This window comes from Microtus oregoni, unplaced genomic scaffold, assembly GCF_018167655.1.
Source record: "Microtus oregoni isolate MIOR12 unplaced genomic scaffold, Mior012 000014F_ref0000157, whole genome shotgun sequence".
In the NCBI taxonomy this organism is placed as follows: domain Eukaryota; kingdom Metazoa; phylum Chordata; class Mammalia; order Rodentia; family Cricetidae; genus Microtus; species Microtus oregoni.
In genome coordinates this window covers 23,241,426-23,256,836 of record NW_024543073.1, presented here as the reverse complement: position 1 = coordinate 23,256,836, position 15,411 = coordinate 23,241,426, and the positions used below count along the sequence as shown (strand labels likewise).

The 15,411-nt window shown below is 36.5% G+C and overlaps 1 protein-coding gene across 3 annotated transcripts in view; it reads right to left on the bottom strand.

The window, feature by feature from the left end:
- The window catches only part of Zfyve16 (zinc finger FYVE-type containing 16), a 54,215-nt gene that overhangs the window by 18,300 nt on the left and 20,504 nt on the right, over positions 1-15,411 (bottom strand). For all 3 annotated transcript variants that reach the window (XM_041663441.1, XM_041663442.1, XM_041663444.1), the window contains 7 exons: positions 14,347-14,704; positions 12,900-13,022; positions 11,806-11,961; positions 10,934-11,158; positions 7,413-7,495; positions 6,263-6,367; positions 5,771-5,918 (listed from right to left, as the gene is read on the bottom strand). In XM_041663441.1, the coding sequence (XP_041519375.1) occupies positions 5,771-5,918; positions 6,263-6,367; positions 7,413-7,495; positions 10,934-11,158; positions 11,806-11,961; positions 12,900-13,022; positions 14,347-14,704 (1,198 nt within the window). The remainder of the gene's footprint in view (positions 1-5,770; positions 5,919-6,262; positions 6,368-7,412; positions 7,496-10,933; positions 11,159-11,805; positions 11,962-12,899; positions 13,023-14,346; positions 14,705-15,411) is intronic.

Genomic DNA, 15,411 nt, shown 5'->3' with positions numbered 1-15,411 from the left:
TAAAAAACATCATGTTAATAGCAAAGGTTTGAAGAAAGAGTTTTCAATTACATGGCAACAAGCTAAGGAGATTGTAAAGAAATGCCCTACTTGCTCTTTCTATAACCAAACGCCACTGCCTGCAGGGGCTAATCCAAAGGGCACCCAAAGGAATGAAATCTGGCAGATGGATGTGTTCCACTTTGCAGAATTTGGCAAATTAAAATATGTTCATCACACCATTGACACTTATTCAGGCTTTCAGTGGGCAACTGCTTTAAGTTCAGAAAAAGCTGATTCAGTAATCACTCATTTATTAGAAGTCATGGCTATCATGGGTATACCTACACAAATAAAGACGGATAATGGTCCTGCTTATGTCTCTAGGAAAATGAAACGGTTTTTTCATTATTACAATATCAAGCACGTTACAGATATACCATACAATCCTACAGGTCAAGCAGTCATAGAAAGATCAAATCGAACTATAAAGGATATGTTGAACAAACAGAAAGGGGTGGAAAACACCCCCAGAAATAGGTTACATAATGCTTTGTTAACCTTGAATTTTCTCAACGCTAATGAGAAGGGAACAACGGCTGCAGAAAGACATTGGATAATGGAAAAGTCTACTGAACTAAATCAACCAGTTTATTTCAAGGATGTGCTGACCTCACAATGGAAGCCAGGAGATGTGCTACGTTGGGGAAGGGGTTTTGCTCTTATCTCCACAGGTGAGGAAAAATTGTGGATACCGTCAAAATTAATAAAGGTTTGGTTTGAAGAAGAGAAGCCACTTGGAAAAGATAAATAACAATTCTTTCATAAGAAGGGCGAGCATAATGATGGTAAGAAATACAGATAGGTTGGAGGCAGGGTTCTTTTCTTATCTCCACAGGAAAATACTCATCTTCAAAGAAATTAAGGGACCCTGAATATTTAATTACTGATGGATGGACACATTTTGTAAGTATTAATTTATATATATATATATATATTTCTTATTAAACATTTCTTTATAAATATTTAGAGCTGGTTTTGAAGTTGGACTCTGGCTTAGTCCCTCTCCAATTCCAAGCTTGTTAGTAAGAGAAAAACCCAGAGTTTCTGGAGTTTCTGTCTCATGTCAAGAGCCATGATATGGGACAGAAGGAAATATGAGTTTAGAAAACATCTTTGCTTTTCTTCATATCTATCATACTTTTCATTGAATATATCTATCATGCCTTTCATTGAATATATATATATATATATGTCTATATGATTAATGTTTAAGTTTTTCACAATGAACAATGAGTTTTTCCTGAAGTGACATTTGAAGTTTCCAGGAAGAAGATGGGGCCCCACAACAACAACTCTACCTGGTTGATATGACATCATGATGCTGATTGCGCTACTACAAGACCTGTTTTGGATACCAGCTGCACAAGACGACCCCAACTTGGTTAGCTGAAATGGTGCACATCTTGTACAACATTCTGGCCAGACCTCCACAAAATACTCAGAGACTATTTGCAATTTTAAAAGACACTGATCTTGAAATTTAACCATCATTTTACTTTCACAGGATCCCCCAGAAAGAACGTCGCCCCCATGACAGCTGGAAGTAATTCTAGAGGACGACGTCCCCTCTCCCAGTAAAGTTTGCCCTTGGGTTAGGGACATCATTTAGGGGTTTATTATAATTAGTATATGATTGAGGGTTGGGGGAGGAATTTGATAAGCTCAGGGATCATTTTGAAAAAAAGAAAAAAAAAGAGGGATGATGGGATAATAGATTTATAATTGTGAGTTACTGTTTTTAGACAAATATATTGGTATTGATTCTTGTATATTGATACAAAGTTAAATTATATTGACTATTGTATGCATGCATCTTTCTACCTCTGTTTAAAACATTTTTTATGTATTGACATATATTGTATTGATATATATTGTATATATTTACCATATTGCAGTATACATTGGCATATATTGTATTGATATATATATATTGTATATATTTACCATATTGTAGTGTACATTTCTACCTCTGACTAAGATATAATGTTTGTGTATTGATATATATTTACCATATTGCAATGTATATTTGTACAGTGTTTATATTTGGAGGTCATTATCCTCATTTGTTACACAGTTGTTTATTGTCTTAGTCTTTAAGTTAGATAGATATTGAGAATTACATAGATAAATAGTCATCTAAGTTTGTCATTTATAATCAGACTAATCAGGTTCTCTAGATATATAGAGATTATACTCAGTTTAGATAGATAATCTTCAACCTCTTCAAAGAACTATAGAAAATGGCCTTTAATCTAACTCAGAGTTTCGTGACAGTGAGACACAATTGCTCCTGGCAACACTGCTCATTTCCCGAGAGAATGTTGAGCACCAAAGACACTCCACCTGGAGCCTTTCTTTTTGGCAGAACGGGCCTTTGGGCAAAGAAATGCCCATACCTCAACCACTGACACAGATACAGAGCGTGCATCAATGGATAAAACAGGACTGTCATATCCTGCCAAGACAGGGTAAGATAGTTTTGAAAAGTTCCTTGCCTTTAATAATGGTATGTCAGTTATGTTAGGCCTTAGCCAAAATTGGTTGACTCAACATTGCAAACGAGACTTTGGGTGATTGCCCAGGTAGTCAGTTGTCTCTGTCAATTGTTGCACATTTTGGATATATCTCGTTTGTTGAGTAGTGTTTATTCCCTTCTCAGATCTTTGACTGAGTTGAAGATTATATAATTGTAGTTACTCTTTACATTATTTGGACTCCTTGAGATAGAATGTTTAGCAAAGCTTTTGTTCTCAATATTGTTTGTTATATTTATTATTTGTTGTTATTGTATGTAGTTGTATTTGGTTTAGTTCTGTCTTATTTAGACAAAAAGGGGAGATGTAGGGATAAGTACCGCCCCTAAGGGGGCGTGTTCGCCTCGGGCTAATGTTTGCCTATAAATTTGGCGAGCGTGCTCCCAGCCGTCCCTTCTGCTTTCCTGGTCTCCGCGGGAACGGTGGTTCTGTAAGTCTATTTCGCCATTAAAGCTGTATATATATTTTTACAATCTGTCTGCATTCGTTTACACTGTTACATACAGGAAGGGAAAAAAAGAGGATATAGGAATGATAGGATAAAAGGGTAGATTATTGACTCTACCTTTAAACTAAAAAAAAACCAAACAACTACAAGTCATAAATATTTTACACTGGTATAGATTTTTGTATACTGATACAAATTTAAGGTTATTTTTGTTATACTGTATATATGTTCTACTTTTGTTTAAAGTGTTTATTGTACCTAAACAGCTCATTTCAAGGTATAATGTAAAGTTCTAGTCCTTAGAGGCTATTATTACAAACTGTTTAGGATAATTATGAAATGTACTTTAGTAGTTAAGTCATGTAACAATCAAACTTGTAGTCATGTTAGGTATGTTTTCAAGATCAAACTGAAATATTTTAAATAGATGGGTGATCTTCAAAGACTTCAAAGACCTATAGAATATGGTATTTAAAATGTTTTTAATAAAATAAGGCTTTTCATGACAGTGAGATGTGTCTGCTCATGGTATCACCAATCTACTTCAAAAAAGATTATGGGCATTGAAGAACTTCCAGTATGGCGTTTGCTTTCTCTATGTCAAAAGCTAGTCATCTGGGCAAGAAACCGCCCTTAGCTCGACTGCTGACAGTATATTGTCCAAACTGGACAAGCAGAACACACAAAAAAAGTAAGTGTCAAACTTTGTCAAGACAAGATAGGACAGTCTTTCAAAATTCCTGCTTCACAGACAAACCTGTCAGATATTCTACTCATGCACGCAAAAGACGGATGTCCCGCAGTTACAGAGGACTCTTGGGTGACTGTCCAAGTAGCCAGTTGTCTCTGTCATTTTTATAGTTTTAGAAGTTGTTTGCTCTGCTCTTCAGGTTTAATCAGGTAATATTATATGCTCCTCAGATCTTTAATGGGGTTAAAGACTAGACAGTTATAGTTACAGTTTTCCTTGATACCAAATTCAAAAAAGAAATGCACATGAGAGATGTGAGGTTTATTAACCCTTTAAGACATAAAAACTTAAGTTGTTTATCTAAGAAGACATTTTAGGGTCTAAAATGATATTTTTATGATGGTAACACAAGTTATGATAAAAGAGGTTTAGGTATAAACCTATGGACTCACCAAGATAGGACAGATAATAAAGTACTTTCTCCAAAATTGCCAAATACAAATGGACTGGACATTGTGAATGTAATTCTTACCTGATAATTGTTCTTACAATATATAGTTTTACTATGTTAAACTCTATTATATAGAATTAAAACTTTGCTTTTTATTTAAACAAAAGAGGGAAATGTTATGGGATATTTGTACACTGTGTGAAGGTGTATTGCTGTGATTGGTATAATAAAAAGCTGGATAGCCATTAGCTAGGCAGGATGTAGAGGCACGATTTCTGGGGAAAGAAAGGAAGAGAAGGAGAAATCTAGGAGCACAGGAACACCAGGAGACACAAAGAGGAAACAGGAGGTACAAGATGGAAGAGAGGCTGGTAGCCAATGAGAAACCACTACTATTACAGGTAAGTCTAAGTGGCTCAGGCTCAGAGAGACCCTAGCTAGAAAACTAAGGTGGCGAGAGTTGAAAACATCTATGTCAATCTCTGTCCTCCATATGCATACATTCTTAAATTGCAATGACAAAAATGTCAGTTAATGTTAAGTAAAAAAGCAAAGTATAAAAGTATAAACATCAAGTATAAAACTATCTATTCAACCTATGTATTAAGAAATAAAAAAATACAGTAAAATGTCAACGATGGCCTTATTTTGGGCTCTCTCTGTTTGAGTGTGTGTTTTTGCGTGTGCATGTGTGTGTTTTATATGTGTGATGCAGATACCCTCAGAGTCCAGAAGAGGGCACCACATAACCTGAAGCTGGAGTGATAGGCAGTTACAAGAGGCCTGACATGTGTACTGGTAACCAAACTGGGTCCTCTGCAAGAACAGTACACATTCTTAACTGATGAAGTCCCTTTCCAGCCCTAAAAGATTTATTCATATCTAATCAGGTATATAAATGTGTGGCGGGGTATATGTACACATGAATGTAGTTGCCCACAGAAGGAAAAGAAAGCATCAGATCCCTTGGAGTTGTAGTTACACAGGATTATAAGCATGTGGGTGCTGAGAACCAAACTCAGTCCTCTATAAGAGCAATGCACATTCTTAACTGCAAGCCCTTTCTCTCGCCCCCACTTCACTGCTTTTCAGAACATTATCATATGAGTAGTGAAAGCATCAGGCTATTTCAATGCTGCCCTGTGATAGTGTGTTAATCTCACGAACCACTTCACTTCCACTGGACTTTCTGTCTGTCACCGTCACTGCAAGTCTAGCAATGGCAGCAGTCAGAGCTGAGGACGATGTCACAGAGGCTGCCCACTCCACCATCTTCATCTGTCCATTATCCTTCACCCTTGCCTACATTGTGCCCTCCTAAGTAACAGGAGCTAAGCAGAGACTGAACAAATGTAGAAACATCCCATTCAAAAAGAAACTATGGAAAATAAGTTTCTCACACTATGGGATACACTAAAGAACAGACTTCCAAATCTTTACATCTAATGTAGCCAGAAATAAAAACACAAAATAAAGCAATATTTTCAATCTATTCTTTATAAAACAAAAATTCTAAGCATACCACTCGATCATTAATTCAGGAAATATGTTAAGGAATTTATTTCTTTCTGGAGGGATCTCTTAAGTGGGGTTTCATAAATTACCTTTTCTGGGCTGACCAGTGGCACTATTGGCCTGAGTTTGATAAACTCCGTCACTCTGTACACACACCAGATGAGAGTCTGCTTCTGTACTAAAACTAGCTCCAATGCTGATGACGTGCTCGTTAGAAGAGTTTATCACCTTCATTACCTGAGGGAAAACACCCACCATATTTGTTAAGAAACATTTTCAACATTTGTGTCTAGTCTAGAAGTCATATTATTGATCAGCTTCATAATTACCAAGCTTTGGTCTGAACAACTTCTTGGGAATGTGACAAACAATACAAAGAAAAATCTCAATTAATAGATAAAACAATAAAGGGTTGAAATAACTGGATCAAGCAAATTCTCTATTAACAAACCAACTCTAAAAATGTAAAAACACTGTTATTATAAAACAGGTACCTTCATTCAAAACAACAACAAAAAGTCTAGTCTCAGGAACTCCGCTCTTCTACTATCTTTAGATCTGGACTGAGCAAGTATACTTACATCACTGTACTTTTTCCGAGGTATTTTTATACAGCTTTTTCCCATTTCCATATGAATCAACAGCTGATCGATGTTATGCAATGTATACTGGTAATTTCGAAGATCCTACATAGAATGATCACAGTTCCATCAACATTTGCCCATCCACTAAACATTTTCATCTGTAACTGTAGTTTAAGCCTTCTGACACAATTCTATCAAAATGCTACCCAGAAACAGTCCCAACTTGAAAAACAAAACACCCACCCATAAAAAAACCACAACTCAAAAGTAATAAAGAATATTCTCAGAGAGAGGGGCTACAGTGTTTGAAGAACACTCTCCTTTCCTTTTACAATTCTTCCCAAACAGCAAGAGTTATTTTTATAAGTGTTCTCAAAGGCTCATATGTTTAAAGGTTTGCTCATATCTCGTGGTGAGGCCTAGGGCTCTGGAGGTGTGCCTCTGCAGAGAATAGTAGGATTTAAGTCCATTCTGTTTCTTTCTTTGCTGCCCAGGCACAATAAGATGAACGGCTTCCTCCATCAAGTACTTCTCATGATGCCGCCACATGCCCAAAACAACAGAGCCAAGTGACCCTGGACTAAATCTTCTGAAGTCATAAGAAACAGTAAACTACTCTCTTTACAAAGATTATCTCCTATATTTGGAAAACGTAATAGAAAACTGAGAGCCTTCAAGCTAGAGATGGGAAATTAAAAGTAGTTTTGCTAACTACTTCAGCAAATATAAAATGACAAAGTTCTGGGTAGAAGGAGCCTCAGATGTCACCTTATCCAGGTTTCCTACTACAAATGAAGACACCAAGGTCATAAACTGCTCACACTCACAACGCTGATTTACTTTTCTAACACTTCCCCTAAAGCTCCATCAATTTCAGAGGTGTGTGGAGAAGTTTCCCATTGCCCCCAGTACATAAGAACAACAGCAGAGATAAGCAAAGAGCACTCAGAATTAGGGACCCATGCATCATGAAACACTGTATTCTAAAATGAAGCAGAGCTCATTTCTATGATGGGGACATATTATAGTAAGTCTTCAAATACCAAATGCTCCAAATTAAAATGAACAAATAAAACTAGGTCAAATATACTAAATAAAAGTTTAAAGAAACAGTATTTAAAAACAACACAATAGTTCAGTTACTTACAACAAGTAAGTTCATAATAGTGTGTCCTATTTCTCCAAAAAGAGGCTTCCTGCCTCTGACACTTGTTAGAGGAGCGGGATATGCTGCACATAAAAATGAGTAATTGGTCACTATCAACAATAATAGAAAGTCCTCCGTTTATTTTATTTATTTTTAATTTCAAAAAAACAATGGGATAAAACCGGACTCTCTGAACATGGCGAACAATGAGGGCTGATGAGACACCAAGGACAATGGCACAGGGTTTTGATCCTACTTGATGTGCTGGCTTTGTGGGAGCCTGGCCAGTTTGGATGTTCACCTTCCTGGATATGGACGGAGGGGGGAGGACCTGGGACTTGCCACAGGGCGGGGAACCCGGACTGCTCTGTGGACTGGAGGGGGAGGGGGAGAGGAGTGGGGGGAGGGGGAGAAGAGTGGGAGGAGGGGGAGGGAAGTGGGAGGCTGGGAGGAGGTGGAAACTTGTTTTAAAAAATTTAAAAAATAATTAAAATTATAAGAAAAAAATAAAAAATATATATAAAAAAACAATACATATAAACACCACTCAGTCAGTTATCAGAGAAAAGTAAAAGATGCCTGTGCATCTGCTAGATGCTACACTTACTGGTAACCTTCCACGGACCTCCTGACTCAAATCCTACAACAAGGGTTAATGAGAAATTGAAAAAACTTGGCATTTTGATGTTTTCTTCTGTAGTGTTGGGGATTGAATCCTGAGTCTTATATACACTATGTCAGCACTACACCACTCAATTATAATCCTGGTGCCCAAATTAGAGACTTTAAAGATTTTTACAGTCAATATTATTTTGTGGTAATTCAAAAAATGATCATATTTTTATAGTTCTTAGGTCATGATAATAAAAGGAACATAAAGAGTCAAAGGATCCAGGGCAGAAGGGCGCAAACAAGGGCCTTGTTGAATGTCTACTCTCTCGTTAGGGTGCCCACTATAAACATAGAACACTAAAAAGAAGACACCTTGCAGCCAACACAGAAGGACCCTGATGCTGACAAAAGGGGTAGACTTTTTCTATGATGACAAAGAACTGACACATTTTTAACATTAAGCTCTCAGCTCTTGAGATAAGCAATCTAGTATTTCTGGTATCTACTATACAAACATTCTTCCTTCAACTTCTAAGAAACACTGCACATCTGGCACTATTTTATAACCTGGAGTCAGAGCACCACATCCTTGCTAGTACAAATATATTTTGTAATCTTAAAAAAAAAAAACCTCCAAAGTTATTTGGACCATAGAAGGTCTAGACTGGTAAAAACACAGTTAGTGTTAAAAGACATGACTAAGAAAAATGCTTGCATTTCACCTTATCTTTTCATGAATGAGGTGCATCCTGTAATGACTAAAGGTCATTTTACTTGAGACACTGAACAGGTTATGGCTTAGAATGACATGCTATCAGTGTTACAGTCTTACGACTAATGTTAAAACAGGTAGTCACTGATCAGAGAAAGCGATTTTCATCCTTAATCTTGGGACTTTAACTTTTGTTACTGAATTTCCCACATATATATTCCATTAAAAATTTCAAGTCAGATGTAAACAGGCATGTCAGTGTCAGTCTACCTAAGGTCTGGTACAACAGAACACATACAGGGCACTGTTGAGGCTAGTTCATCTCCACTGACGACTCTTCCCATCACTATCACACAGCTTTGAGTTTCAGTGCTGTGATCTTTTGAGAAGTTCCTCATGTTACCACACAATAAACATCACTGTAGGGAAACTAGTCTTACCATTTTTAGGTGCTACTGTCCAAGCTCCTGTCCAAGCCCACAGACCAATGATTAACTAGTATATTGCCCTAATATTCATAAAAGACAGCATTCAAATGCTTTGATCAGCAACAAAACATTGAACTGGACGAAGAAAACGCTGGCTCAGTAAAATGCTGTGAATTCTTGGAATTATACTCAAAACCTGAGATTAAAGCTAACTTTCCACATAACAGAATCAAATGCTTAACTCTTTTTGTTTGTTTGTTTGTTTGTTTGTTTGTTTTTAGAGACAGGGTTTCTCTGTAGCTTCAAATGCTTAACTCTTAAATAAATAATAAGAAATATGTATCATCAAAGTCAGAATTTAACAGTTTGTCAAACAGAGGATTAAAACAAATTATCTTTCAGAACTGCCCATTCTGAAATAGAAATAACTTTTATTTTTCCCAAAACAAAATTGTCTCCAATATTACTTACTAAATTATTTAAGTCACATGCCTCGTAGTTAGATATAATATGTGGTAGATTAACAAAAATTACTTCTTTAGAAAATCCAGAAATAAAGAAACAAAGGAATGTTTAAAGTTTAACATTAGAGGGGGCTGGAGAGATGGCTCAGTGGTTAAGAGCATTGCCCGCTCTTCCAAAGGTCTTGAGTTCAATTCCCAGCAACCACATGGTGGCCCACAACCATCTGTAATGAGGTCTGGTACCCTCTTCTGGCTAACTGTATAAATAATAAATAAATAAATATTTTTTTTAAAAAGTTTAACATTAGAAATAGTTTGGAAATTACAAAAATAACTACATACAAAAGTCTGTAGTTATTTCAAAAGCAGGCATGTAAATACACACAAAAGCATGTATCTAAGTGATATATTCTATAGCACTTTTGAATAATTAGCTAACCATTACGAATATAAAAATCAAGAGAGGAATGTAAAACTTAGGGAAAAGGCAACCACCATCTCTAATCCATTATCTCTAAAACCTTTGACTACATCAGCAAGTAGACAACAATACTCCATCTAAGAAACACTGCTTGTATTGATGACGCAAGCGTGGGGGGGGGTGGACAGACAACAACACACACATAATTTGCCTAATGCATAGATAAACTCTCAATAATATATGGTCCTAAGAAGACTTCAACAAAGGTAACAATGTAAAGAACTTTGCTTTCTTTTGAAATAGCAAAGTGCAATCAAGCATGCCCGTGTAGGCCTGTGGCCTCAGCACTTAGGAAGAGAAGCAGAAGGATCAGGAGTGCAAGAGCATTATCAGCTTTAAGTGGTCTGAGGGCCTAGAGTGGCCTCATATAAATGAGACTGTCTCAAAAAAAATTAGATCTAAATTGTGAGCTAGGTTATATATAATTTATGAGCATCCTGAAAAAATTTAAATTGTGAGCTAAGATATATATAATTTATGAGCATCCTGAAAAAATTTAAATTGTGAGCTAAGTTATATATAATTTATGAGCATCCTCAAAAAATTTAAATTGTGAGCTAAGTTATATATAATTTATGAGTGTCCTAAAAAAAATCTCAATTGTGAGCTAAGTTACATATAATTTATGAGCATCCTGAAAGCTCACGGCACACAGGCTTTATCGCACTAATCTGATACAGCCAGACTGTCTTGGAAATTTAAAAATCCACCAAGTCAAAGTAGTTCTAGTAATTTAGTAAAAATTACTTAAATAATTTCCCTGAATCTATTGTTTCATCATCAGTATATCTGAAGATATGATATCTTATTATTCTCAAACTTACCTTTGTATTCTGCTCCCAGTCTCAACATTAAGCGCATAGGAAAAACTTTTGCCCAAGGAATCTCCAGTTTCTGGATGAGAATACCGCAGAGAAAAGGACTCCTTGGTACTGGGAGATCATCAAGTTTCTGAAAGGTAGGTGTAATAAACAGGAACCCTCCGTGATCCTTACTATTGAGAAAACTCTCAGTAAATGTCAGATTGTCCAAGTTTTCTATGTACTTTCCTGGAAATGATATTATTAATAAAAATATTTTAAGTTGTTAAATTATTATTTTGATGAAACATTCTGAGACTGAATGTCCTAATATAAATCTTAAGAAAAAGCAATATGCTTTTGTTTTGTTTGTATTTTTACTCAAAGCCTGTATTTGGACTGGGGTATAGCTCTTTGGTAGAACGACTTACCTCAAGGCCCTAGAGATTTAATACATGGCACCACGAAAACATTAAAAAGGAGTGGGAGGAAGAGAAGAACCTGGTGAACACTATGCACAGAGTTGAGCCACTCCTGGAGATTGGGTTGGGGATTGTAATTAAAAATTTGAAAATGTTTCCATTCCTAATTGTTTTTCTCCTTTGTGCATAGCAATAAGAAAAATCATCCCCTACATCTAGTACAGATGATAAGAATATAGATACATTTAAAAAAATTCAAGGAGGCAAAGGCAGTTCCATTTTTAAAATGAAAAAAAAATCTATGTGGAGACATTAATCACATAAAAGTCTAGATTTAAGGAAATTAATGGGGATTAAGCTCTTTAATTTCTTCACAAAATAAATCTTTAGTATAATTAGCATGGCTGAAATATAAATGCCTTTAACTACTTTCTTCATCCCCTAGTCTCAGCAGTTCAAAATAAAATAGTGTACCTTTTAAAGCATCCTTGTATATGGTGATGAACAGTCTAAAGATGTCCTTAGGAACTGTATCCTCGTTTGGCAAACATAGCAACAGGATAATAATTTCTGCCTGTCCCAAGCCATGCAATCCATTGGTTGAGAAGTACCAATATTTATCTGAGGCATCTTGAGGAAGAATGACATATGATTATAAACATCATATTTAAATTTAAAAATTAAACAGTTTTTGAAAAAATACAATTTATCAAATTTAAAAAATTCTCTTGATAAAAACTTTAAGTGTTTAGGATCCATGTAAGAAAGACCAAAGATTATTGTAGGAGTCAAGTAATAATAGTAAGAAACTTTAATGTAAAAGATACACTAAAATGCTAGAAGAATTGTATTTGTTTCAGAGGAAAACACAGATTAATACATTATTGAGTAGCAAAAATTATTTATTATTGAGGATAATTAACTTATTTTAATTAAGTCACATCATTGACTTTAAAAATGCCTTAAATGTGGTGGCCCAGCATTTGAGAGACAGAGGAAAGAAGGCTGCTGTTAAGTCCAAGGCCTGCCTGATCAATACAGTGAGTTCCAGACTAGTCAGGGATATGGAGAGTCTCTATGTCGATAAGAGAAGAGGAAAAGGTCTTTATTGCTACCAAGCCATGATTCCATTTACCATAGTTGACTTTATTTAAAAGGATAACAGCCAACAGTAAACATCCAAATGCCCTTCAGCTAGACTGCGGAGGCAACAGAGCAGCAGAATGCTTAGCTCCCACACACGATGCCCTAGGCTGACTAACCATGGGAGATGGGGAGAGAGGGAAGGAAGAGAGCTATAAAAGGGGAGAGAGGGAGAAGGAAATGAACAAAACAAAACGCCTCGACTAAGCTGAGCATGCCTGTAATCCCAGCACTCCAGAGGTAGAGTCAGAAGAGCCTCAAGTTGGAGACCAAACACCGTTAGCTAAAATTATATATAGTCACATTTGGCTGAAAAAAATTCAATATATTTATTTTTCACTATCGTCAATAAAATGTAACATGAAAATATAATTACTTTAGATATCTTTACTGAAAAATAATCAGAAAACTAAATTTCTACTTACAAAATACTAACTTGACATTCACAAGTAGGTTAGCATTGAGAACAAATGTGGCAGGAGGAAATCCTTCACCTTCAAGAAGCAAAATGATCTGCTCATGAGATGGGTGTTCTTGTATCACAGGCACTAAATAGCAGATATATATTAATCAGGATAATTATCCTCTCATATGCATATGATAAAAAGTATATAAATCTACAATAGACTGATTAAATTTAAACAAAACAAACATGTTTCTTGAAACCAATTACCACTCTGTTCTATAATTATATACTCATTTTACCTTCCTAACATAACAAATAGCTATAACTCAGATATATATGCATATACTTTTTGTGTACTTTTCAAGATAAAAAAAAACACTTTTATCAAAACTGGATTCTAGGGCCTGCGAAAGTGCATAGTAGGTTAAATTTCTTGGCTGTGGAAATTAGATTCCCTAGAACCTTCGGCGGAGGAGACAGCCTCACCCCACCAAGTTGTCCTCAGACTCCACACACAGGCTGTGGCATACACTGGCACTCACACACATCATACATCACAGTGGATTCTAATTTCTGAAGTCTATACTTGTGTTTCATATGCTGCTTGCTGCCATAGGCATGATATCAGTGACAGGTAGCCATAGCTAAACAAAACGACAGCCAACCAGAAAACATGCACAATATTCCAAGAACAGAGCTTAAAACACTCTTGTCTCTGTAGAGGTAAGCTCGCAGAATGTCTCTTACAGGCAACACAACACTGGCAAGCTTCATCTCTCTACATTAGCATGTGAACAACAAACCACAAGCTTCTGTTTCAGATGTCATATAAAGCTTGAGGCAACAGGCATCTCCCTAGGGAGCAACTCTGGGGTGGGAGTTAACCACAGTATCCTCAGCTCAGCTCATTTCCCTTCTTACAAGAAAAATGGAGACCCAATGAAACTAAATAACATGCTTAAAGTCATACGTGAAATAGGTAGCAAATGATGGCCTAAAATTCCTAATTCTGCCATTGAATTTAATGCTATTTCTTTGGAAACAATCCTTCTTAACACACACACACAAGCTAGAGTTAAAACCCCAAATAGAAACATTTCTGAGGGGTTTACCCATTATATTAGATTTTAATTCATCCTAAGACAGAGACCCATATGTAATAAATGACTCAAAAGTTCAAAAAGTTTTCTATTTGTTTTGTATAAATAAGACTTTCTATAAACTAAAGTTATCACCCCTTTTATATATCATAACAAAAATGTTTTAAAATGCATTTCCTGTACTACAGTCAAAATTAATATGTTCTTTGAGAAAGGTATTTCCCCTAGGATGGATATGGTAGCTCACTGTCCTCTCACAGGCCTGGGCTACAGAGCAAATTTCCTAACAGCCACAGCTACGTAGACCTTTTCTCGACAAACCCAAACCAAGGATTCCTGTTCAGTTTTAAGCAGCCACTATCCTACCTGATCCCTCTTCTCCAGATGTGGTCAGAAGGGGTGGCAGACCAACCTCGTCTTCAGGTAGAAGACTAATCTTGGTGCGGACGTGTGTGGCAATGCCACACAATAATCTGTAATCTGAGACACTAGCCACAGGCGAACCCGGGTGAGCAGGCACAACAGCAGAAGTAGACGGCTCCTCGCTGTCTACAAAAACATCATCTTCTAGTGTGAAAGGGCCAGGCATAGGCAAGCCTTCAGTGCCTGTTCTCAGAGGTCCATGAGAAACAGGACTCTGGGTTATCTCAGTTCTCGTGAGATCTCCTATTTCATTGTTCGGCTTTTCCACCACAGAATGGGTATGATCCACTTTATTTACAACCTGTAAAATAGGAGGGAAAGAAATCAGTCCATGTTCTGTGTTCAAGAGTGAAAGGTTGACCTCTATAACCAAATGTATTTTAATAAAAATAAAAGAAACCAATATAGGCTCCCAAATTCTTCTAAAGTTAAATTTCCATTTGACTTCCTTGATTGAGTTCAGGGGTATACCACATTAAGGAGTACAAGGGTTTAGCTAATGGCTGTACCCCTTACATAGTGACTAACTTAGCTCAGCTCAAGGCTTCCTCCCTCTTCTAACAGTTAAAACAGCCTGGAAGGATGGGGGAGGGCGCAGAGGAATGGCTGGGAAGCAGAGTGATAGAGTCCACACTAGCAACCACCCAGAAAAAGCTGTCGGTCATCTTCACCAGAAGCTCTTCCTCTTTTAAACCTTGCAGAATTAGTATTAAAGAGGTCATGGACTTAAGTGATATTTATAGTCTGTTTCAAACTTCCTTTCTGTTGGAACAAGATTGAGAATACACCACCTTTGGTAACTAGTTGTGCCTGCTGAAGAACTGTTACTTGCAGGTGGTGTCTACCTTCTACTACATCTGGTACAGCATGCAAATGGAAGCAGAAGATCACCAACAAATACTTTCTTGTATGCACGAAAACATTAAATTAGTATCAATCTAAAATAAATTATGATTCTCAAAGTGCAGTCCAGGGACTGCAGAAGTCCACAACATCCTTCAGAGAGAC